The sequence below is a fragment of the Indicator indicator genome, chromosome 16 (genome assembly GCF_027791375.1).
Source record: "Indicator indicator isolate 239-I01 chromosome 16, UM_Iind_1.1, whole genome shotgun sequence".
Taxonomy (NCBI): domain Eukaryota; kingdom Metazoa; phylum Chordata; class Aves; order Piciformes; family Indicatoridae; genus Indicator; species Indicator indicator.
Window position 1 is genome coordinate 3,291,295 of NC_072025.1, and position 25,278 is coordinate 3,316,572.

Consider the following 25,278-nt stretch of genomic DNA (forward strand, 5'->3'; position numbering starts at 1 on the left):
CCCCCGTCAGCCCAGGACAGGACAGAATGGGACAGAAGCAAAGTCAAGGCCCCAAGGAAAAGTCCCTCCAGCACCCCAAGCCACACAGCAGCTTGGGGGGGCTGTCCCTATGCTGCCCTGCACCTCAACTCTTCTCCAAAGGGAGATCTCAGCTGGGACAGAGATTTCCACACCACAGAGAAATCAAACTGGCTGAAAGACGTGGGAGGAGGAAGAGAGGGAGGAGCTGCTCTCAAGGTTAGCTGGAGAAGGACACAGCAGGCACCAGGTGGTGGTCCAGCTGATGTCTTCAGTGCCACTGCTTAGGAACAGCAGACCTGGAAGAGTCAAAACCCCCTTTATTCCCCTAATTCTCCTGCTTTAAGGCTATGTGAAGACTCAGCCCCTTGCTGATCTCAGGGCTGTGAATGGGCACAGGAGCCCCAAGGGCGTTCATCTGCAGGATCCTCATGGAAACAAAGGTGGGATGAGCCACGGGGTGGGGGGACACAAAGGGAAATAAAGTTTTCCCTCCTCCCCAACCCTCTTGCTCCCAGCTTTTCCCTTTGTGCCCCATTACCTTGCCTCTGAGGAAGCAGAGCAGTTAAAAGAGGCCAGAACTCAGCGTTGTTTAAGTGTAATAAACCAAAAGTACATTTTTCTGCTCTTAAAATTAATGACCACAAACTACATGCAAGTTACAAAACCCTCCCCAAAACAGCAGATAATTCAAATTCTTCATAGCAAAGGCCAACAGAAGAAAAGAGAATAAACCCCCCCAAGCCCCCCTCCCCAAAAACCTCCAGAAAGGGGAAGAGGAAGAGGAGGAGGAGGAAGAGAGACAAACACTCCAGCATGTCCTGGATAGAGAAATATATTTGCTTCAGAGGATGTCTCCTCTGTCTCCCCCACACCCTACAACAAGACAGGGGAAAACTAAAAGGTCATCATCAGAACCGTGGGGGTGGGGGGAGGGGGCCTGGCTGAAGCTAAAACCACAACCCTCTTCTCATCTGGAACAGGCATCACAGAGCTTAACCATGGTAAAACCCACCCCACCCCCCCAAAAAAAAGTGCATCTTTAGAAAACAAAACAAACCAAAACAGACGAGAGGTTGGAGGAGAGGAAGGGAGGAGGGGAGGAGGCAGACCCCTCCCCAGGCAGGGCCCTAGTTGCCCCGGAACGCGTTCTGTGCGGCGGCTGAGGCGGCCCCGGCGGCGGCGCTCTGGAAGCTCCTGTTGGTGAGGATGCCTTGGGAAAATTCTTCCTGGGCCCTCTGGAAACTGGCTCCCGTGCGCCGGTACAGGGAATGCACCTGGGAAATCAGAAGGGGTGAGAAAAATCAGGGTGCAGCTGTGGGCTGGCTCCCCAGCTTCCTCTGCCTCCTCCCTGCGCCGAACCAGCTCTCATAGCAGCCAGAGCCAGCTCCATCTCCCTGTGCCTAACCAGCCCTTGGGAGCCAGAGCCAGCTCCATCTCCCTGTGCCTAACCAGCCCTTGGGAGCTAGAGCCAGCTCCATCTCCCTGTGCCGAACCAGCCCTTGGCAGCCAGAGCCAGCTCCATCTCCCTGTGCCTAACCAGCCCTTGGGAGCTAGAGCCAGCTCCATCTCCCTGTGCCTAACCAGCCCTTGGGAGCCAGAGCCAGCTCCATCTCCCTGTGCCTAACCAGCCCTTGGGAGCCAGAGCCAGCTCCATCTCCCTGTGCCTAACCAGCCCTTGGGAGCCAGAGCCAGCTCCATCTCCCTGTGCCTAACCAGCCCTTGGGAGCTAGAGCCAGCTCCATCTCCCTGTGCCTAACCAGCCCTTGGGAGCTAGAGCCAGCTCCATCTCCCTGTGCCTAACCAGCCCTTGGGAGCTAGAGCCAGCTCCATCTCCCTGTGCCTAACCAGCCCTTGGGAGCTAGAGCCAGCTCCATCTCCCTGTGCCTAACCAGCCCTTGGGAGCTAGAGCCAGCTCCATCTCCCTGTGCCTAACCAGCCCTTGGGAGCCAGAGCCAGCTCCATCTCCCTGTGCCTAACCAGCCCTTGGGAGCTAGAGCCAGCTCCATCTCCCTGTGCCTAACCAGCCCTTGGGAGCTAGAGCCAGCTCCATCTCCCTGTGCCTAACCAGCCCTTGGGAGCTAGAGCCAGCTCCATCTCCCTGTGCCTAACCAGCCCTTGGGAGCTAGAGCCAGCTCCATCTCCCTGTGCCTAACCAGCCCTTGGGAGCTAGAGCCAGCTCCATCTCCCTGTGCCTAACCAGCCCTTGGGAGCTAGAGCCAGCTCCATCTCCCTGTGCCTAACCAGCCCTTGGGAGCTAGAGCCAGCTCCATCTCCCTGTGCCTAACCAGCCCTTGGGAGCTAGAGCCAGCTCCACCTCCCTGGAGGCCTTTTCCAACCCAAACCAATCTGTGGTTCTATCAAATCACTACCCTTGCTGCCATTTCCATCAGCACCTTCACAAACCCCAGCCAAGGAGTGTAAAGATAGGGCTGGGACACCTCACATGGCAGGGATCAGCTGGCAGCTCTGCAGCCTAGGGATGGAAGCGTTGGAAGGGGGAGGAAGAGGAAGGAAGGGATGAAGTGAGAGCTACAGAAAGGAGGAAGGTGGCAGTTGTTGAAGGGAAGGGGCAGGAGGGACACTGGCAGTTCACAGTGGGCAAAAAAATACCAACATGCCTCACTCAAAATACAGAATGGGATTGTAAAGGACCTCTGGAGATTGAGTCTAACCCCCCCTTGCCAAGGCAGGTTCACCTAGAGAAGGTCACCAAGAAACACATCCAGATGTTTTGAATGTCTCCAGAGATGGAGACTCCACCACCTCTCTGGACAGCTTGCTCCAGTGCTCCACCACCCTTAAATTAAAGAAGTTCCTCCTCCACAGCATGCTGTGGACTTCAGGAGACCCTCACATGTTGGAAAATGGGGATAGCAAACAGTGAGTATCACACCAAAAATTCCTCTCCCTGCACTATGATGATGTGGACACTTAAACTCTGCATTTACGGACAGGACCTGAAGGTTTCTGCAACAACAAGCAGCAGATATCTCCTTCCAAGACAGAGTTTAGGGGGAAAGGAAGAGGAAGCAACAGAAATAGGATCAGCCCAGCCTGTCCTTGCCTTCCCCGAAGCCACATTCTGCTGTTCATTGCAGAAATGCAACCCTGGTGTGCTCCATCAGAAGGAGGAAGGGAAGTTTTGTGACTGTCTGGGAGACAGCTGGATCCCACCAGGCTTTGAGAAGTCCCACAGCATGGTGGCAGTAGGGACTGTAAAGCCCTGGCTGCCTGAACACAGCAATGCTCTTCTCTGCTCAAGCAGCTCTGGACACACACAAGCTAAAAGGAGGTGCAAACATCTCCATGTCTGCTGAGGGTGACATTTGGGACCTCAGTGGCCACATTCTTTGGACAACAACCAAGGCAGCAGGAGGTTCTCCTTCATTCTAATGGTTAATGGCACCTCTGCCTCTTACTTCTTCCTCAAAGGCCACTTTCCCACCTGCAGGTCCCCTTCAAGCCAATTGTCATGGAGCCAGGAAGCACAAGCAAACTACCTTCATTGAAAATGCCCCAGTTCAGGAAATCACAGAATGGTCAGGGTTGGAAGGGACCTCCAAAAACCATCCAGTCCAAACCCCCTTGCAGTCAGCAGGGACGTCCTCCACCAGATCAGGTTGTCCAGAGCTCTGTCCAGCCTCACCTTGAATATCTCCAGGGATGGAGCCTCAACCACCTCCCTGGGCAACCTGTTCCAGTGTTCCACCACCCTCATGGTGCAGAACTTGTTCCTCACATCCAATCTCAATCTGCTCTTCTCCAGTTTGAAGCCATTGCCCCTGGTCCTGTCCCTGCAGGCCTTTGCAAACAGCCTTTCTCCATCCTTCTTGCAGGCCTCCTTCCATCTTCACAAAGCTAACCCCCAGCTGGATGACAGGGGGTGGCCAAGCCCAAAATGCCCTGGGAGCAGCCTGCCCCGGGTGGGGGCTGAGCTGAGAGCTGCGAGGCACTCACCTGCTTGAGGAGGAAGAGGGAGAGGACGGCGCAGAGCGTGAAGAAGCCTGCCACCACCATCATGATGATGGCCACCGCCAGGTTGTCCCCCACCATGGAGAGCGCCGCGATCCACCCGCTGCAAGAGAGGGGAGAGCAGGCTGAGCACCGCCGGCGTGGCAGGGGACCGCAGAACCAAGGAACCAGGCTGGGAAAGACCTTCCAGGTCGGCCAGGCCAACCTCTCACCCAGCACCTTCCAATCAGCTAAGCCACGGCACTGAGTGCCTCGCCCAGGCTGGTTTTCAACACTTCCAGGGATGGTGACTCCACCACCTGGGCAGCACATCCCCAGGGCCAATCTCTCTTTCTGGGAAGAATTTCTTCCTCACATCCAGCCCAAACCTCCCCTGGTGCAGCTTGAGGCTGCGTCCTCTCCTTCTGTCACTGGCTGTCTGGGAGAAGAGACCAACCCCCACCTGGCTACAACCTCCCTTCAGGTAGTCGTAGAGAGTGAGAAGGTCTCCCCTGAACCTCCTCTTCTCCAGGCTAAACACCCCTGGCTCACAGTATATCAGAGGTTGGAAGGGACCTCAAGAGATCATCGGGTCCAACTCCCCTGCCAGAGCAGGATCACTTAGGGCAGTCTGCACAAGAATGCATCCAGGTGGGTTTTGAAAGTCTCCAGAGAAGGAGACTCCACAACCCCCCTGGGGAGCCTGTTCCAGGGCTCTGTCACCCTCACTGTAAAGAAGTTTCTCCTCATGTTGTGGTGAAATCTTCTGTGTTCAAGTTTGAACTCATTGTTCCTTGTCACTGTGAACCACCCAAAAGAGCCTGGCCCCTTCCACTTGACACCTACCTCAGCCTCTCCTCACAGAGCTGTGCTCCAGACCCCTCCCCAGCCTTGTTGCCCTTCTCTGGACACATTCCAGCATCTCAACACCTTTCTTGAACTGGAGACAGCACTCAAGGTGTGGTCTAAGCAGTGCTGAGCACAGGGCAGGATGAGTTCCCTGCTCCTGCTGGTCACACTCTTCCTGATCCAGGCCAGGATGCCATTGGCCTTCTTGGCCACCTGGGCACACTGCTGGCTCATGTTCAGCCTACTGTCAACCAGCACCCCCAGGTCCCTTTCTGCCTGGCTGCTCTCAGCCACTCTGTCCCCAGCCTGCAGTGTTGCAAAGGGTTGTGGCCAATGTGTAGAACCTGACACTCAGATGTGTAAGCAGATGGAGCAGAGGGAGAAGCACCACCCCCAAGGGCTGCACAGGAGCCTTGGCAGGAAGCTTACAGGGAAGTGCAACCCCACAATGTTAATAATGGCTGTGGAGAGAGGGAGCCAGAGCTCATCCAGGTGCTTCTGTTGGGGCTGGAGTGCCCTTTATTGTTTTGAGAAGCAATCCACTTCTCCACAAGAGAACTGAGCTCACCCTGGCCACTGCACCACTCCCCCTTCTTCAGCAGTAAAATCAGCAGAAGTGGGACCAGCAGGAGCAGGGAAGTGATTGCCTCCTGGACTCAGCACTGGGGAGGCCACACTGGGTTCAGTTTTGGGGCCCTCACTCCAAGAAGGACATTGAGGGCCTAAAGCAGGTCAAGAGAAAGGCAACAAAGCTGGGCAAGGGTCTGAAAAAAGCCTGGCCCTGTCCTTCTGACACAGACCCTTGAGGGTGAGGGACTTTTTAGGGTGCCAGGTAGTGATAGGACTAGAGGGAATGGATCCAAGCCAGAGGAGGGAAGATTTAGACTGGTGAAGGGTCTGGAGAACAGGGCTGGTGAAAAGTGACTGAGGGAACTGGGGTTGTTCAGCATGGAGAAAAGGAGGCTGAGAGGAGACCCCACTGCTCTCTACAACTCCCTGAAAGGATGTTGGAGCCAGGTGGGGGTTGGTCTGTTCTCAGGTGATAGAACAAGAGGAAATGGCCTCAAGTTACACCAGGGGATGTTTAGGTTGGATATCAGGAAGAATTTCTTCCCTGCAAGGGTTCTCAAGCCCTGGGACAGGCTGCTCAGGGCAGTGGTGGAGACACCATCCCTGGAGGGGTTGAAATCTATGCAGATGTGATGCTGAGGGACATGGTTTAGTGGTGACCTGGCAGGGTTAATGGTTGCACTCTTGGATCTTGGAGGCTTTTTCCAACCCAAACCAATCTGTGGTTCTATCAAATCACTACCCTTGCTGCCACTTCCATCAGCCAAGGAGTGTAAAGATAGGGCTGGGACACCTCACATGGCACAGATCAGCTGGCAGCTCTGCAGCCTAGGGATGGAAGTGTTGGAAGGGGGAGAAAGAGGAAGGAAGTGATGAGGTGAGAGCTACAGAAAGGAGGAAAGTGGCAGTTGTTGAAGGGAAGGGGCAGGGAGGACACTGGCAGTTCACAGTGGGCCTCACTCAAAATCACAATCACAGAATGGCAGGGGTTGGAAAGGACCTCTGGAGATCATTGAGCCCATCCCCACTGCCAGAGCAAGTCCACCTAGAGGAGGTCACACAGGAACATGCCCAGGCTGTGTCCAGCCTCCAGATGGAGGCTCCACCACCTCTCTGGGCAGCTTGTTCCAGTGCTCCATCACCCTCAAAGTGAAATTCCTCCTCATGTTGAGATGGAACTTTTATGTTGGAGTTTGTACCCACTGCCCCTTGTCCTGTCACTGGGCACTGCACTACCAAAAAAAGCCTGGCCCTGGCCTCCTGCCACCCACCCTTGAGGGTGAGGGACTTCTTAGGGTGTCAGGTAGTGATAGAACTGGAGGGAATGGATCCAAGCTAGAGGAGAGGAGATTCAGATTGGATGTTAGGAAGAAGTTCTTCCCCATGAGGGCGGTGAGACACTGGAACAGGTTTGCCCAGGGAGGTGGTGGAAGCCTCATCCTTGGAGGTCTTTAAGGCCAGGATGGATGTGGCTCTGGGTAACCTGCTCTAGTGTGAGGTGTCCCTGCCCCTGGTTGGAACTGGATGATCCTTGAGGTCCCTTCCAACCCCGACAATTCTGTGAAGTATTGATCAGCACTGATGAGTTCCCCATTCGCTTCTCCAGACTAAAAAGCCCCGATTCTCTCAGTCTTTCCTCATGAGAGAAAGATGGCTCCAGTCCCCTGGATGTTCAACACCCTCCTGGGTGCTGGAGAAAGGAATCTTTCCACGTGCTGAAGCAAGGCAGCCAGCCCTGTGCCACCAGGAGAAGGGGAGTGGAGGGAGCCGAGGTGCCTCCCGCTTGCCGCGCCGGCTGGGAGGACGCGGAAGGCACATCACAGACTCCAGCCAAGAATAAACACAGGGCCTGGCTGCAGGAAACACAGCAGCAAGCTGGAGGCAGGCTCTCTGGAGTCAGCCTCCACACACAGAGTGCCCCCCTCCCTCCCAGTCCCCCATGACTCAGGCAGCACAGGGACAGCTTTGCCCAGGAGTCATTCTGCAGGCAGCCAGCAAAAATAGATGGAGGTTTCACCCTGCTCCTCAGCCCAGGCTGGCCCCCAGGAGGAGAACCACTGCCTGCTAACCTTTTCAGTGTCCACAGCAGCTTGGGGATCTGATCTGTGGCCAAAGCCTCTGCTTCTAACACAGGGCTCAAGTTGGAGCTGCTCCAGAAGCCCAGACTCACCCTTCTGTACAATGCCATCAAGAGAGGGTGAGGATAAAACCCTCCCTGCACAGCCCTACTGACAACACCTGGAGGGAAAGCCAGCTGGGGTTTGGGAATCAGGCTGGGAACAGCAGTACAGAGCTAAGCCATACCCAGCCTCTGGGTCAGAGATCCTTCACCCCAAGCTACAGCCTCAGTTTTGACATCACACAGAAAGAATCAACACTTGAGGCTCAGCATGAGAGGATTCAGCTTCACGTTGTGCCAGGGGAGGTTTAGGCTGGCTATTAGGCAAATTCTTTTCACTGAAGGAGTGGTTAAGGCCCAGAACAGGCTGCCCAGGGAGCTGGGGGAGTCACCATCCCTGGAGGTGCTCAATAAATGTGTAACTGTGGTGCTGAGGGACATGGTTTAGTGGTGACCTTGGCAGTGCTGCCTTAATGCTTGGATGTGATGCTGGAGGTTTTTTCCAACCTGAATGATTCTATCACCAAATTGCTTTGGTTGGAAAAGACCATGGAGATCATGGAGTCCAACTGTTCTCTAATGCTGCCAAGGCAGGTGCTAAACCATGTCCCTCAGCACCACATCTGTGTGGTTTTGAAACACCTCCAGGGATGGGGATTCACCACTTCCCTGAGCAGCCTGATCCAGTCTTTGAGAACCCTTTCAGAGAAGAAGTTTCTTCTAATGTCCAACCTAAACCTCCCCTGGTGCAACTTGAGGCTGGTCCCTCTTGTCCTGTCACTTGTTACTACGGAGAAGAGACCAACCCCCACCTGGCTCCAGCCTCCTTGCAGGGAGCTGTAGGGAGCAATGAGGTCTCCCCTCAGCCTCCTTTCCACCAGGCTAAACACCCCCAGTTCCCTCAGCTGCTCCTAACCAGCCCTGTTCTCCAGACCCTTCCCCAGCTTTGTTGCCCTTCTCTGCACCCACTCCAGACCATCAATGTCTTTCTTGGAGTGAGGAGCCCAAAACTGAACCCCAGTACTTGAGTTGTAGCCTCACCAGTGCTGAGAAGGGGTAAATCTGCCATGTCTTAAGTGAGGGGGAAGACAGCAGGGGAGGTGTGGAAGATTTCTCACACTCCTCTCTGCACTGCTGAAAGCTCTGGTGAGGAAGAGCAGCCAGGCAGGGCTGTGAGGTGGCAGCCTGGGACACCCAGCTTACCTGTCTCCCCAGCCAGGAATGCCAACAGCCTGGATGATGTAGATTGCTATTTGGCAGAAGAAGATGAAAAAGAAGACGAAGAAGCTGAAGGAGCTGTCAGACCTGCAGGAGAGAGATGGCAGCAGGAGTCAAACCTGGGGGTGTGATCTCCCCTCCTCGAAGAGGAAGGCAACAAATTCAGCAAAGCCCTTCCTGCAGGGAAAAACTGCTGAGGGGAGGTGATTTCAGAGGGAATTGAGGCAGCAAGACGACTCAAAACATGTCCACTGTGCACCACAAACCCACCCACCAGGCTGCCCAGCGCAAGGTGGGGTGAAGGCAGCTTCCTTCCCTTCCTGGGCATTCACAGGCCAGAGAAATCAATAAAAGGCTGGGCCCTAGGAGTGGTTGGGCTTGCAGTGGAAGGTGAAAGAAGCTCTCCATAATCAAGTTCTGCCAGACACTTGTAACACGTTTAGGCACAAGTGGCTTTGATCTGTGCAGCTGGGCGGAGAGCTGGAAACAGCCTGTGGGCAAGAGAGGATGGGAAGAGAAAAAAGGCAAAGCTCCTCCCACCAGATGACAGATTCCCCACGACAGAAACCAAGAGGACTTGCCTGAAAGCCTTGTAAATTGGTCGGTACCAACAGAGGAAGGCACAGGGGGTGAACAAAATCAACCACAGGATCGAGAGACCGAAGTCCACTCCTCTCTCCTTGCTGGCTGTGAACCAAGCCAGGCAAGCAAGCAGGTTTAGGAGCAGGGTGATGGAATGCACTGCTCGGGGTGGGAGACAAAGGAAACACATCAGTAAGTACTTGGGAAGCTCCAAAAGTCTCTCCAAGCATCCTTAATCTCTCACTGAACACATGGAGCTCTGCAGCAATTAAGGAGCCTTTGGGCCACCTGATTTCCTCCCCTCCCTTGAAAGGAAAACTGAGCTTAACCTAAAGACCCTCAGTCTGATCCTGCTGCTTACAACCAAATCTTTGCAGAGCATCAGAAGTGACAAACAGAGCTGCAGCCCATCTCTGGACTGTGCTATCTGCTGCCTTTTGGGGGCTCAGGAGAGTCGTTAAAGTCTCTACTAAAACACAATGAAAACTCTCTGATGAGTGATCTATTCCCAACAGATCAGCTTGGAGCTTTTCCCATTTGCCTTCATAAAGGAGTCATCATTTTACCCTCACAGACAGCACCTGCAGAATTCACTGCAGGTTCAAGCTCAGCATTTGATGCAGAACCACAGAAGCAGGCTGGTTTGGGTTGGAAAGGACCTTAGAGATCATTTAGTTCCAACCCCCCCTGCCATGGGCAGGGACACCTTCCACTGGAGCAGGTTGCTCAAGGCCCCATCCAACCTGGCTTTCAACACCTCCAGTCTTGGAGCCTCCATAGCTTCTCTGGACAGCCTCTTCCAGTGCCTCACCAGCCTCATGGGGAAGAGTTTCTTCCTAATGACCAATCTAAATGGAGCTCCTTCCAGTTTGAAGCTATCACCCTTGGCCCTGTCACTCCATGCCTTTGTGAAAAGTCCCTCTCCAGCTCTCCTGTAGCCCACTGCAAATATGGGAAGGCCTCTAAAGTCTCCCTGGACCCTTCTCCTCTCCAGGCTGAACAACCCCAACTCTCTCAAGCTTGGCCTGACAGCAGAGGGCTTCCAGCCCTCCCAGCATTGCTGTGGCCTCTTCTGGCCCCACTCCAACAGGTCCCTGTCTGTGCTTAGGGCTGCAGGGCTGGCCCCAGCACTGAAGGGGGGGGGGTCTCAGCAGAGCTCAGCAGAGGGGCAGAATCCCCTCCCTGCCCTTGCTGCTGGGGATCAGCCCAGGACAGGGTTTGCCCAGGCCCATGGTGCCAGCTCATGTCCAGTTTTTCACCCCCCAGCACCCCTAAGTCCTTCTTCACAGGGCTGCTCTCTTATCCATTCTCCACCCAGCCTGAACTGGTGTTTGGGATTGCCTTGACCCAGGTGCAGCACCTTGCACTTTGCTTTGTGGAACTTCAGGAAGGTGGCATTGGCCCTTCCTCTCCAGCCTGTCCAGGTCCCTCTGGATGCCATCCCTTCCCCTCCAGCCTGTCCAACCACACCACCCAGCTTGCTGTTGCTGGCAGACTTGCTGAGGGTGCCTCAACCCCACTGCCCAAGATGCTCAACAGCACTGGTCCCAGTACCGACCCCTAAAGAATCCTCTTAGGAGGAGCTTTGCCTGCAGTTCCAAGCTGGTACTCACACATCCACAAGTAATAGAGCATCTTGCATGTCCTCTGGTAGTCAGCTGGGATGTCTGCAGAGAAATCCTGATAGAAACAGGGCTTGATGGGACACTTCTTGGGCAGAGGTGGCCAATTGTTTTGCCTCGCTGCAGACAGGAGGAAGGAACAGCTCTTCACTTTGCTCTTCCCTCCTGGAGGGACCCGTTCACAGGCCAGGATTTGCAAGCAGCCCTTCAGACACACTGACATGGCAGCCTTGGAAGAGGCCAGGTGTGAGCTTTGAGCAAGCCCTAACCTGGCAGCACCACACAGCAGCTCAGCCCCGGGCACAAACCTGGGGTCTGAAGAACTGCAGGTGGTCAGAGGCAGGTGCTGCTGGCACACCCGAGGGGAGAGGACCCCCACCACCCCGAGCTGGTCTCCAGCAGCTCTGAGCTTGTTGCCCACTGTGCCAGCTGTGGCATGGCAGGTGCAGGCCCAGGAGGGCTGCCACAGCTGTGAAAGGCTAGAGGAAGGGACCCAGGGCTTCTACAAAGGCTGCATACCCTTGGGCTGGCTGAGCCCCCCATCAAACCCTGGCCAAGCAGGAGAGCCAGAGCAGCAGAGTGGCTGTGGGCAGGGCACCCAGGGGGCAGTACTCACGGTTAATGCTGGCTGCATGGCTCTGCAGTTCCCTTTCCTTCTTCTCCAGCTCTGCTGCCTTCCTCTCTAACTCTTCCTGCTGCTGCAGGAGCCCAGCTTGTGCTGCTGCAGCCACGGCCTAAAGCAGGGGGAGGAAAAGGTTAAGTCCTTCCCTAAGCACAGCAGTGGCAGAGCCACCAGCAGACACATCAGGTGGCAGCCTGGAGCAGAAGCAAAGGCAAAAAGAACTTGAAAGCTGAACACCCTGGCTGGTCTGAAACATCTTGAGGCTTTCTGCCTTACCTGCTGGAGGACAGAATTGAGACCAAGGCAGAAATCTCCCCATATGTTCATCTCTTATCCCATGGGAAGACAGGGCTGGAAGAACCTTCAGGAGGCTATCCTGCCTGCTGCCCAACCTCTGTGCCCTTCCCTTCACCAAAGCTATGCTTTCCCTGCAGCTTCTTCACCCTCCCAGTTCCCCTCACTGCTCTAAGTGCTCTTACAGCAGGGCAGTGAGCAGGGCTGTGGAGTTTACCAGGACAACTCCCTCCCCAGCTAGGAGAGGGCTCGAAAGGAAAGCAAGGCAGCTGCCTACCACACCTCTTCAGCATCTCTTCTACCTGTTGGCTGCTCTGAGAGCTGGCCCTTTCTCCTAGCAGCCTTGGCTTCTCTGCTGTGTGGGTGAGAGGGTCCCTGCCAGCTCTGCTATGTACAGCTCCTGGAAGGAGCCTGCCTGCCAGCCCCCAGAACTAAGCTCAAAGCATTCCCAGGATATTTCCGTGTTTGCAGAGGGAAGCCAGAGCAAACAGGACACAAGGCAGGGAGAGCTCTGCCACCAGACCAGGAGGTCTGACAGGTACTGCTCCCCAAGGCCAGTTGAAGAGACCACATGCAGCCTCCCACACCCAACCCCAGAGAATCCCCTTCCTCTCCTATCCTCCACACGCCTCCCAAGGCCCACTGGAGCTTGTTCCTGCCCTCCAGCCCAGCCCTGGGGAAGGCAGCAGTACCTGGGGAGTGGGCTCCACGGAGGTCTGCAGGACAGCAGGCTGGGAGTGGCCGGAGGGCTGCGTGGCTGGCGTCGTCCTCGCTGCATTTGTCTGCACAGAGAGCACAAGCAGAGGGCAGAGGCATCACAGCCTGCTCCCTGCAGCACAGGGCAGCTCAGCCTGTAGCACTGCCAAACATGAAAGCAGCTCTGTGTCTTCAGGTGTCCATTAGGTGCTCAATGGTGCTGAGGGACCTGCACCTCAGGATCAGGGCTAATAGGCAAAGGAGGAAGAAAAAGGGATCCAAGTGCAAGGCCCTGCACCTGGGCTGGGGAAAGCCCTGGTATCAGCACAGGCTGGGGATGAAGGGCTGGAGAGCAGCCCTGTGGAAAAGGACTTGGGGTGGTGGAAGGTGAAAAGCTGGGCATGAGCTGGCACTGTGTGCTCCTAAGCCCAGACCCAGCCCTACCCTGGGCTGATCCCCAGCAGCGTGGGCAGCAGGGGAAGGGAGAGGATTCTGCCAATCTGCTGAGACCCCCCTGCAGTGCTGGGGCCAGCCCTGCAGTCCTCAGCACAGCACAGACAGGGACCTGTTGGAGTGGGGCCAGAGGAGGCCATAGCAGTGCTGGGAGGGCTGGAAGCCCTCTGCTGGGAGGCCAGGCTTGAGAGAGTTGGGGTTGTTCAAGCTGGGGAAGAGAAGGCTCTGGGGAGACCTTAGAGGCTTTCCCATATTTGCAGGGGGTTACAGGAGAGCTGGAGAGGGACTTTTTACTAAGGCATGGAGTGACAGGGCCAAGGGTGATAGCTTCAAACTGGAAGGAGCTCCATTTAGATTGGTCATTAGGAAGAAACTCTTCCCCATGAGGCTGGTGAGGCACTGGAAGAGGCTGTCCAGAGAAGCTATGGAGGCTCCAAGACTGGAGGTGTTGAAAGCCAGGTTGGATGGGGCCTTGAGCAACCTGCTCCAGTGGAAGGTGTCCCTGCCCATGGCAGGGGGGGTTGGAACTAAATGATCTCTAAGGTCCTTTCCAACCCAAACCAGCCTGCTTCTCTGATTTGTCTGTTGTTTAAACCACAAGCATTGCTCTGCTGTTCTCCATTTCCCACCTCACCCATGGCAGCAGCCAGGAAAGCAGAACAAAGCTCTCACAGCTGGCACATCAGTGGCATCACCACAGCAGTGCAGCTCCCGACCCGGGGAGCAAATCACTATTGATGTGCCCTGCCACCAAACATCTGCCCCTTCACACTTCAGAAAGCTTCCCCACCAGGCAGCAGCACCTCTGAGAGAAGCTGTTCCATGTGAGCAGAGAGCTCCTGCTGGGAGTTCATCAGTGCTCCAGTGTGCAGGAGCAGTTGCTTGCAGCTTGCCACACACACAACCAGCGACAAGGTCTGTGGGAAAATCAGCTGCCAAAGCCTCCCTCTCTGAAGCTGCACCTACAAAGGGCTCTCACCACCAGGATACTCAGTGCAAGGGGATGTGGCACTTACCAGCTGGGAGCTCTCAGAGAAGGGGTTGAACTCATCCAAGCCACTTTGGCTGGTGTTTGTGAGCTGGGTCACCGAGGGGTCCTGCAAGGAGAGAGAGCCAAACCAAACCAGCATCAGACACGGGGCATGCAACCACACAACTGCTTTGGTTGGAACAGACCTCTAAGGTCACTGAGTCCAACCATCAACCCAGCACCACCATGGCCATGAAAACATGGCCCAAAGTGCCATGTCTACACAGTTTTTCAACACCCTGGGCAGCCTGTTCCAATCCCTCACCACTCAGTGAAGAACCTGTTCCTAATCTCCAAGCTAACCCTCCCTTGGCACAATTTCAGGCCATTTCCTTTTGTTCTATCACTTGATACCAGGGAGAAGAGACCAACCCCCACCTCACTCCAACCTCCTTTTAAGTCTCTCTGCCCAGCTACCAGCTGGGATGCTGCTACACTCAGTTACTGCTTGCCTACAGTGAGTTATTCCCAACTTCTAGGGACTCAAAGTGGGACAGGGATTCATTCATCCACAGTCAGAACGCTGCTGGACATCCAGGACCACCTCCCAAACCTCCCTCGTGGGCAAGGATCTCCAAAGCACAGCAGAGCCACACAGAATGAGTTTCCAGGTCCAACTGGTCCTGGCTGGGGTGTCAGCTGCCCTGTGGGGCATTCAGACCAGCAAGCTGAAACACCAACGACTGCTCCAAAAAGGAAAAAACAGCAGCTCAAGGGAGGTTCTCCTACCTCACTGCCCTGCTGAGGCCACAGCTGGACTCCTGGGTCCAGTTCTGGGCTCCCCAGTTCAAGAGAGACAGGGAACTACTGGAGAGAGTCCAGGCTACAGAGATGCAGAGGGGCCTGGAGCAGCTCTGTGAGGAGGACAGGCTGAGAGCCTTGGAGCTGAGAGCCTGGAGAAGAGCAGCCCCAGAGGGGAGCTGAGCAATGCTCAGCAAGAGGTAAAGGGGTGGGGGGGAAAAGGATGGGGCTGGGCTCTTCTCAGTGGTGCCCAGTGACAAGACAAGAGGAAATGGGCACAGACTGGAAGCCAGAAGGTTCCATCTGAACAGGAGAAATTTCTTAGGTGTGAGGGTGACGGAGGCCTGGAGCAGGCTGCCCAGAGAGGTGGTGGAGTCTCCTTCTCTGGAGAGATTCCAAACCCACCTGCACATTGTGCTGCTGGGCAAGCTGCTGTGGGTGACCCCCATTCTAGCAGTGGGGTTGGACTGGATGATCCACAGAGGTCTTTTCCAACCCCCACCACGCTGGGATTCTGTGCAAACTCCCAAGGAAGGTAAGCCAGAGGTGTGACTCCAGCTACTTTTGGAGGTTTCAATTCTGCTGGCACAACAGCTGCACCCAGGTAGTTTTATTCCTTCCTCTCTCCACACTGCTTCCCACCAAAGATCCCTCCTTTCATAGGCACACTTGGACCTCTGGAGTGCTCCTCTCCCCACTTAGCAGAGCAACAAGGTACTTGGAAATCCTCCTGTGTGAACAGCCTGGCAACCTGAGAGCTGGCCAGGGGCAAAACAATAACAACAACAACAACAACAAGAACCCCTAACAAACCAACCAAAAAATGTGGCTTTTTATCCTTGCTTCCCTCAGTAACCTGTGCCTCAAGATCATTCATTTTAATTTGGTGGTTAATGAGGTGAGAAGCAAGGGAGGCTGTGAGGAGAGCAAGCGAGGCGTGCAGGGGCTGCAGGGAAGTCACTTGCTTGGGAAGCTGCCGGAGCCATTCCCTGGGCTTGGAGCGCAGCCTTCTGCCGAGCCAGATGCCTACAGAACAGTTAATGAGTAACTTCAGCCCCCTCCTCCCATAGCAAGGCACTCCCCACGCAACAGGTTGCACTAGTTTGTGAATCACCCCAGGCTCAGGCATCTCAGACAGGGAGGTTTCAGATGCTGGCCAGGAAGCAGCCCCAGCAGAACAAGCACGCCGGAGATGAGGGCTCGGAGGAGTCCAGGCACAGGTTTTATCTCACTGCTTGCTCCTCTGGAGGCTTTAACCTAACCAGTTTTGCAGGTGCCTAGGCTGTTGGACACAAGTTTATAGGGCAGTTACAGCATGAGAGCTAGCCCTGACAGCCTTTAATCCAGACCAGGCGAGGTCCCAGCCTGACTAAAGTCCAGCAGAAACAACTGCACAAGGAAGAGAAACTCCCTTCAAGGCATGGGAAGGGGAAAGCGAAGGCTGCACAACCACTTTAAGAGCCTGAATGGTCAAGCTGGCAGGAAAGAACTCACAAACAAGGAGAAACACTACCCAGGCTAAACACTCATTTTTTTTTTCTTCCCATCAGGGGTTGGAAAGGACCTCTGGAGGTCAGAGTCCAACCCCCTCTGCCAAGGCAGGGTCACCTAGAGAAGGTCACACAGGAACACATCCAGATGGGTTTTGAATGTCTCCAGAGATGGGCACTCCACCACCTCTCTGGGCAGCCTGTGCCAGCGCTCCACCACCCTCCAAGTAAAGAAGTTCCTCCTCATGTTTAGGTGGAACTTTTTATGCTCAAGTTTGTGCCCACTGCCCCTTGGCCTGTCCCCAGGCACCACTGCAATAAAGCCTGGCCCCATCCTCCTGACACCCACCCCTGAAGTTTTTATAAGCATTCATGAGATCCCCCTTCTCAGTCTTCTCCAGGCTACAAAGCTCCAACTCACTCTTTCCTCATCAGAGAGATGCTCCAGGGCCTTCAGCATCTTTGTAGCCCTCTTCTGCACCCTCTCCACTCTCCATCGCTGACCTCCACTCAGAAATGTCCTGAATTAACTGGAGGATCTCCAGTGCAGCACTGCTAAGGAAAGGGCAGGCTGCCAGTGGGCTGAGCAGGGCAGTGGGAGCAGCAACCACTGCTTCCAGCTGCAGAATGGTTTGATCTCCAAGGAAGACAACCTCTTATCTTCTGGTGTAGCTTCCAAACCAATCAGTCACTTCAGAAGGTGGCCCAGCCGAGGCAAGGCAAGCTCAGTGCAACCTGCTGTGTTGTGCAAGCGTGGCTGAAACAGTCACACAGAGAGCAGAGAGGCTCTGCAGCCAAGCTCCAGTGTGTCTGGTCATGACATGTGCCTCTGTGGCCTGGGGAGGGCAGGAAGGAAAAGAGCAGCTGTGAAAGAGAGGGTGGCAGAAAGGCAGCAGCTTCCGCACGGCTGGGCTAGGGTGCGTGAAGGATGAGTAAGCACCAGAGAGGCAGAGGAGGTGAATGGAGAAGGCCAACAGGACCCTGGGGTGCATTAAGAAGAGTGTGGCCAGCAGATCAAGACAGGTTCTCCTCCCCCTCTACTCTGCCCTGGTGAGGCCATACCTGGAATACTGCATCCAGTTCTGGGCTCCCCAGTTCAAGAGGGACAGGGATCTGCTGGAGAGAGTCCAAGGGAGGGCTACAAGGATGCTGAAGGGACTGGAGCAGTGCCTGGGGAGGAGAGGCTGAGAGCCCTGGGGCTGGTTAGGCTGGAGAGGAGAAGGCTGAGAGGGGATCTAATAAATGTACATAAATATCCTGGGGCTGGGTGTCAGGAAAGAAGGGACAGGGACAGCCTCTGCTCACTTGCACTCTGTGATAGGACAAGGGGCAACGGATGAAAACTGCAGCACAGGAGGTTCCACCTCAGCATGAGGAAGAACTTCTTCACTGTAAGGGTCCCAGAGCACTGGAGCAGGCTGCCCAGAGAGGTTGTGGAATCTCCTTGTCTGGAGACTTTCAGGACCCATCTGGATGTGTTCCTGTGTGACCTGTGCTGGATTCTATGGTCCTGCTCTGGCAGGGCTGTCAGACTTGAAGATCTTCAGAGGTCAGATCCAACCCCTAACAACCTGTGATCCCATGTGCCCACAAACTTCAGATCTCACAGTTGTTTTCTGCAAGCTATGAAGCAAAAGGCTGTTGGCCCTCTTTAAATGAGCAGTGGCCTGATCCTTTATCATGGAATTGTTTGGGTCAGAAAAGACCTCTAAGATCATCAAGTCCAACTATCAACCTAGCACCACCATGGCCACAAAACCATGGCCCCGTGTTTCTTGAATACTTCCAAGAATGGTGACTCCACCACCTCCCTGGGCAGCCTGTTCCAATGCCTGACCACTCTTGCAGCAAAGAACCTTGTCCTAATCTCTAACCTAAACCCTGCTGGTGCAACTTGAGGCCATTTCCTCTTGTCCTATCACTTGTTGCATGGGAGAAGAGACCAACTCCCACCTCACTCCAACCTCCCTTCAGGGAGCTGTAGAGAGCAATGAGGTTCCCCCTTAGTCTTCTCCAGACTGAGCACTCCCAATTCCCTCAGCTGCTCCTCAGCAGACCTGTTCTCCAGACCCTTCAGCAGCTTTGTTGCTGTGAAACATGGAAGCAGAGAGTTAACTCAGCTGCTGAACCCCTTGAAGCCACACTACCTGGCTGTTCCTCCAAGGAGGAGGTAACAGCTCTCAAGTCCCCATGCACCTTTCCTTTCAGAGAGGGGTTAGTTGTTGGGATCCTCAGCTAAATTCAAGTCACTTAGGAGGAGCCTGAGCACCTGAAGGCTCTCTGACTTCTCCAGTTACCCCATCTGATTTACCAAGCAGGTCCAACCACAAACTTTGTGCTCACAGGTCAATTTTTAGAGTGATCTGCAGAACAGCAGCGACCAGATCCCCATTTGCTGCCCTTCCTCATGCAGCAGGGATTCATGAGGTCATTTTTCATCATCTCCAATTCCCCAGTGCAAGATAATTTTGTGTTTGGACCAAACTGTACTGCCATGGGATTAAAGATTTAAGATTAAAACCGCTTCCAGACGCAGCATTTAAAGCAAACACCGAGTTGCAACCGTGCCAGCTGACAGAGTTTGTGCCAGAAATCCCATTCTGCCATTCCCTTCTGTTCCCACAGGTCAAGCAAGCAAAACAAGATGAGATGCCTCTCTAGATGGCATCAAGGCAAGAGAAATGGAATGAGAATCACCTAGATCTTAACACAGGTGTCCAAATATCACAGTAACTGCCCCAAGTATCACCAGCCCTGAAGTTAGCCAGACCTCAGGGCAGCATCACTGCCTGGAAGATGCACTGAGAGAAACCCCAAGGGTTTTGTTCTTGATCTCTCTAGAGGATGGAGATTTCCAGCCCTGTCTGAAGCTTGCATCAAAGTTCTGGAGGTAGCTGCCACTTATAGAAGGTTACTGAATAAACGAAGGCAGTTAATCATCTCTCATTAACTGGTTACAATAAGTAACAGGAAGAAAAGCCAAAGATATTTTTAACAGGACCACAACAGCTTCCTTTATATCCAGCTTATTGAATACCACAAACAGTGTCTCCTAAAAAGGCAAAGATCTGTCAGGATTTGTGGAGTTCAAAGTGCTGGGAACCTCAACAAGGAAAGACAGCCCTGGTGCTCTGCCCAAGAGATACTCTTCAGTGTGACAAGGCTGGGAGGGTGAAGACACTTCTAGACATCTCTAGAGCGTGTGGAAGGGGATGTCAGTGCCTGTGGGGCAGCCAAACTGGTCCCCCCAGCCCTGCAGAGCAGCGAGCCAGCACGTGGATCCAAACCCTGGCAGGAAAGGGGCTTGTTTCACCAGCTTTACAGGAGCAGGGAAGTGCCATTTTCTAACCAGAGAGACTTCAAAGCTGCGGGCAGCAGCACTCAGAGATTCCTCCTGTCCAGCTGGCGATGACTGGGGGAAGTTTTCTTTCGACAAAGGTGGACACAAAACCTCCCACTGCCACAAGGAGGGTATAAAACCTGCCACAAAGCCCAGCTGCAAAGAGCCTTCAGCCGCCCGCAGGGACACTCCGTGGTGCAGGGTACGTTTGTCCCCACAGGCAGGAGCCAGGCTGACATCAGAGCTACCTGTTGTAATCTGTGTCCAAGCTTTCTTGTTTGAACAGTGAGTAAAGAGCGAGCACAGCCCCGCTCAGGCAGATACCAGGACAGCTTTAATGGGCACGAAGCAGAAGAATATTTACTTCCTCAGCGCTGAAGCAGTAAATGCTGATCTGTACGCCTGACCCACCCTCCATTCCCCCTCGCTGCTGGAATACTTCAGGAATACCGACATCCAAAGCCTTCCTGGGATGCAGGAGAGGGTATGAAAACGAAGGTGAGGGGGAGAAAGGATACTTTTCCTTCTGAATTCCCTTTTATTCCTCAAAATCGTAGATGTGGCACTTTGGGACATGGTCTAGTGGTCATGGAGGTGTGGGGTAGAAGGTTGGACTCGATCTTAGAGGTCTTTTCCATAGGGTTCCATGAAAAGACTCAGTTTTCAACAAACAGTTCCATTTTGGCTTGGCCATGGAATCAGAGATCAGGACACAGCCCTTTCCTGCAGATCACATGCCAGCCAAGCAACAAGGGTCCAGCAGCACCTACAGCAGCCCACTGATAGAAGTCAAAGCCTGGACACTTCTTTTCACACCCCTACCACCAGGTGCAAGAGACTATTCCTGGCCAACTCCCTATGTAATGACCCCACGCTTCCAGCATGGAGGTTAATCCCGCAGGAAAAGTGGACAAAGTTCCTCGAAGGCTCCTGAAAGCCACTGCCAAAGGCTGCGTTTGGCCTTTCAGGCTCGGGTTTAAGAACCGACGCTCCGCGGCGTTAGAATCAGGCCCCACCGGGCCCAGCAGCCGGTCCAACCGCCGAGAACCCGGCCCAGAGCAGTCTCCTGGCCGGGGTGGTTACAACCTCACCACATCGGCACCCCCGGAGGTAGGGGCGGCCCGTTGGCGCTGAGCCCCTTCTCCGCAGCGAGCCCCGTCCTCGAACGGAGGGGAAAAGGAGGCTGCGGAGAGGGACGGCGGGAAGGGTCTGGTCGGAGGATGTCGCGGCTGGGTCACAACGGGGCCGGGGTACACGCGGTCAGACGGGGGTAAGCGAGAGGGGGGCAGCACGGCCCCGGGGTAGGGTGCAGGTCCCGGTGAGGGGTGTCCCGGCCGCAGCATAATCCCACCCCCTCTCCCTGATTGGCCGTGGCACGGAAAAGCGGCGCCACGATTGGGCGACGACGCTTCACTCAGTGCCACGTCCCGCCGCGGCCCCGGGAGCGCAGGGGAAGGGAAGGGAAGGGAAGGGAAGGCCGGGCAGGACGATGGAAAGAACCACCCGGGCCCCGCCGCCTAACCTGGAAAGGATTGATGTCCACCGGGTCGGCGAACGGATTGGTGTCGAAGCCCGACATGGGCGCGGTCCCCGCTACTCCGCTCCGCGCTCCCGCCGCGGCCGCCACCGGACCAGGCACTTCCGGGGCAGCAGGGGGCGCTTGCGCCGCCACTCACATGACTTGAGGCTCCGCCCACCGCGCGCCCCGGCGCCGTGACGTCACCAATCCCATAGCGTGCGGGGGAGGTGGGGGTTGTAGTGTTAACCCTATGGGAGACCGCTCTATAGTGGGGTACCTATTAAGGGACCCATCGGGGGCAGGCTCTCAGGGGGTCTTCCTGTAGGACCCGCAGTTCGTCCCCTGTAGAATATTCCCTATAGTAATAGTCCCTATAGCTCAGCCCCTGTAAACACCCCCTATAGAACACCCCCGTACAGTTCACCCCCCATAGCCCATCCCCTATAGGCCCCCGCAGCCCTTGCGGAGGTTCCCGCGCCCGGGCAGCGCCCTGCCGGCCGTGCAGCCCCATAGCCCACCCCGGGGTGGGCGCTATAGGGTGTGCATAGGGCCCTGCCCTGCCCCGCCTCGCCTCGCCTCGCCTCATCCCGCCCAGCCCGGCCCAGCCCAGTCCGAGCCGGGGGGAGGCGGTGCCGCCGACCGGAGCCGCCGCCGTGGGACTACGGCTCCCGGCCTGCCCTGCCCTCCTGTGCCCTCTCGTGTGCCGGTCGAGCCATGGCGGAGATCCGCGGTGAGCGGGAGCCGGGGAGGGGGCGGCGGGGCGGGGAGCACCTCCCGGGACTTGGAGGAGAGGCTGTTCCCAGGGCACCTCCCGAGGCTGTCCCTAGGTGGGTGCGATCCCACGTGGGATGAGGACCTTTGGGTGGGCAGGTCACCCCCCCATGGGGATAGACACCCCACACACCCCAGGACCCCCAGGACGGTGGGGCAGAGGCACCACAGCCCCCAGGCCCCCTGCATGATGACTTAAAATTGCCTTCTCAATGCCCCCTCGCTGCTAAAGCCCTCGGTCCCCCCGTGCCCTGGCCCCCTCCCAGCCCGCACTGAAGGGCTCAGGACTCTCTGGATGCCCGGGAGGGTTGGGGCAGGGGGGGCCACGGGACACACAGAGGGTTATTTCTGCCTTCCCCGCCCCCCTCTAATGTCTGGCTGCCTCCTGCAGTGTTCCCCCTCTCCTGCACCGTGCAGAACTACTCCTGGGGGAAGCTAGGCCTGGAGAGTGAGGTGGCCAAGCTGCTGGCCAGCAATGACCCCCTGGTCCAGATTCAGCCCGACCAGCCCTATGCAGAGGTGAGTGCCTGGCTGTGTGTCCATCCCATCCCTGTGTCCATCCCAGCTGGCTACAACTCTGCCATCCTAGATCTGTCCAGCTTGGGAAGGGCTGGGGATCCTCTCCCTGTGCCTGGTCCCCAGGGAGGAGGAAAGAAGCTTCCCGGTGTGACTCAGCCCCCAAGGGAGCTGCCTTGGCCACATTGATCACCTCCAGGGCCAAGAAGTCTCAAGAAAAAGCCCAAGTCATCCCTGTTGGCTGCCCAGCTCAGGGGTCCATCCATCCATCTGTCTCCCACAGCTCTGGATGGGCACACACCCTCGGGGTGATGCCATCATCCGGGACAACCGTATCCCCCAGAAGACCTTGGGCCAGTGGATCACCGACAACCCTGCCTGCCTGGGGGCGAAGGTGAAGGATGCCTTCCAGGGTACCTTGCCCTTCCTCTTCAAGGTGCTCTCAATCAACACTGCCCTCTCCATCCAGGCACACCCCAACAAGGTAGGGAGAACCCCTGTGGGGACAGCCCCAGCTGGACCCCCTGTCCCTGAGGAGGTCACCCAGCTCTTCTGCCCCCCCTCTCCAGGAGCTGGCAGCGAAGCTTCATGCCCAGTTCCCAGAGCACTACCCTGATGCCAACCACAAGCCTGAAATGGCCATCGCTCTCACCCCCTTCGAGGGCTTGTGTGGCTTTCGGCCGGTGGAGGAGATCGTCTCCTTCCTCCAGAGTAAGGAGGGCAAGGGAGGGCGGCTGGTGGGGTCAGACCCCAGTGCCACCTTCCCTCCCTGCTGTGGGTTTGGGGTGAGGACGATGGCTCTGCCACCTTGGGATGGAGGGTGCTGGGTTCCCCTGTGATGGTCACCCAGGGGTGACTTGGGGCTGGCCGCCCTGGCAGGCGTCCCTGAGCTGCGGGCGCTGATCGGGGAGGTGGCAGCGGAGCAGCTGGAGCGCAGCGGCAGCGACGACCCCCGCGGCGTCTCGGCTGCCCTCCGCGTCTGCTTCACCCGCCTGATGAAGAGCGAGAAGAAGTTCTTCGTGGACCAGCTGAACATGCTGGTGAAGAGGATCACTCAGGAAGGTTAGATCCTCTCTGCCCACCGCAGCCCCCTGGAATGGTTTGGGTAGGGTGGGCTGTGTTTAGGGGAAGGGACAGGACCGGGCACACCCCGAGCTCCCTCCCTGCTCTCTTCCCATGTAGCGGCAGAAGGGAAGGACATCTCGGGGAGCAATGGGGACCTGCTGCTGCGGCTGCACTCCCAGTACCCAGGGGACATCGGCTGCTTCACCATTTATTTCCTCAACCTGGTGAGGCTGGAGCCAGGGGAGGCCATGTTTCTGGGAGCCAATGAGCCTCATGCCTACCTGCACGGAGGTGAGCATTGCTCTGGGCTTTCCTAACCCAAAACTCCACCAGGACTGTCCCCGAGGGTGATCACGGTCTCTTGCACAAGGTTGGGAGCCCCTGGGACGTGGAGGAGGGCTGGAGCGATCTGACAGCGGTTCCTTGTCCCCACAGACTGTGTGGAGTGCATGGCTTGCTCAGATAACACGGTGCGCGCCGGGCTCACCCCCAAGTTCATCGATGTCCTCACCTTGTGTGAGATGCTCAACTACACACCAGCACCCAGCAGCTCCAAGATCTTCCCAGCTGTTCAGAGCCAGCTTGACCCCAGTGTCTACCTCTTTGACCCACCTGTGCCAGACTTTGCCATCATGAAGATAGAGGTAAGCAGTGCCAGGTCCACTTGGGGGACGCTTGGAGGGGGACATCAGCTTTCTCCCATCTTGGTTCTGCTCTTGGGAGGACATCTTGGTGTTGGCTGGAGTTTTCATGGTGTGGGTTTGATGACCCTTGTAGCTAGTGCCCCAGTGAGGATGGAAGGACGCTTGGGGCTGCTGGGGATGCTTGGGTCACCCCTGGGCAGCACAGCAGTCTCCTCTCCCTCCCCTCTTCCCCCTGCACAGAGCTTGCTTACCTTCTCCAGCAGCTGTGAGCAGTGGGGAAGACCAGGAAGAGATTTTTGGGGGTACAACTTGCATGTCCTCAAGGCTAAGGTCCCTGTGCTTGGGCTGCTGCAGGTGCAGCGTGTCTTGGGTGCAGCAAAGGCTGCAGCAGGGTGGGAGTGGGGATTCCCCACTTCCATCTCTCCAAAGAGAAGAACAGCTGAGGGAGATTCAAGCCGTGGTGACCCTTCCCGTTGCAGATCCCTGCCTCCATCAAGCTGTACCTCGTCTCCGCCGTGGACTCTGCCAGCATCTTGCTGGTGATCCAAGGGACAGCTGTGGGCACCTCCACGGCGGCAGCCTCCGAAATGACCCTGCGCCGTGGCTCCGTGCTCTTCATCTCCGCCAACGAGAGCATCTCCCTCCACCTCTCCTCACCTGATGGAATGCTGCTCTTCCGAGCCTGCTGCCTCCTCTGAGCGCCACCAGGGACCCTTCTCCTCCACCACTCCACATCTCAGTAGAAACTGGCCTGAGCAAAGTCATCTCGCTTGGAAGTTTCCCCTTCCATCTGTTTTAAAGCCCCAACCCAGCCCACACCCACAGAAAGAGCAGGTCCACTAATCAACTCCTTGGACGTGGTGTGGAGCAGCCAGAGGAAGAGCATCTCCCCCCACAGCTCGTTAGCCACATCCCTGTAGCATCATCACTTCTGGGTGCTGCTAATGCCATATGGTGACTCCTTTTTAGTATGTTTTTCCCCCTTCCCTTCTCACCCAGGAGCAGCAGGGAGGCCTAAACTCTGCACTTCAGCTCTCAATACATCTCTACTCAGCTTCTAGGAGCTGCTGCTCCCTCCTCGGGGCTTTCTGCTGCTCTTGGGTGCTTGCTGGGCTCTTCCCAAGCCTGGCAGTCCTGTCACCCCTTCCCTGGCTGTAAGGGGCTG

The 25,278-nt window shown here is 56.0% G+C and overlaps 2 protein-coding genes across 3 annotated transcripts; one reads left to right on the forward strand and one right to left on the reverse strand.

Annotated features, from left to right (window-relative positions):
- Positions 1-1,148: 1,148 nt before the first annotated feature.
- Positions 1,149-21,177, reverse strand: SCAMP2 (secretory carrier membrane protein 2). The gene is made up of 9 exons (XM_054387761.1): positions 21,121-21,177; positions 14,014-14,094; positions 12,541-12,630; positions 11,549-11,666; positions 10,924-11,052; positions 9,310-9,469; positions 8,714-8,815; positions 3,979-4,096; positions 1,149-1,295 (listed from the first exon to the last, which is right to left on the reverse strand). Exons 1-9 carry the CDS (start codon positions 21,175-21,177, stop codon positions 1,149-1,151), a joined length of 1,002 nt encoding a protein of 333 aa, XP_054243736.1.
- A 1,175-nt stretch (positions 21,178-22,352) lies between these two features.
- On the forward strand, positions 22,353-24,811 carry MPI (mannose phosphate isomerase). 2 transcript variants are annotated; one of them, XM_054388039.1, is made up of 7 exons: positions 22,353-22,407; positions 22,688-22,888; positions 22,974-23,115; positions 23,284-23,466; positions 23,587-23,760; positions 23,905-24,113; positions 24,593-24,811. In XM_054388039.1, exons 2-7 carry the CDS (start codon positions 22,694-22,696, stop codon positions 24,809-24,811), a joined length of 1,122 nt encoding a protein of 373 aa, XP_054244014.1. In that variant the 5' UTR covers positions 22,353-22,407; positions 22,688-22,693. The 2 variants fall into 2 exon arrangements, with proteins under 2 accessions (XP_054244014.1, XP_054244015.1); XM_054388040.1 differs by lacking the exon at positions 23,284-23,466.
- The last annotated feature ends 467 nt before the right edge of the window (positions 24,812-25,278 follow it).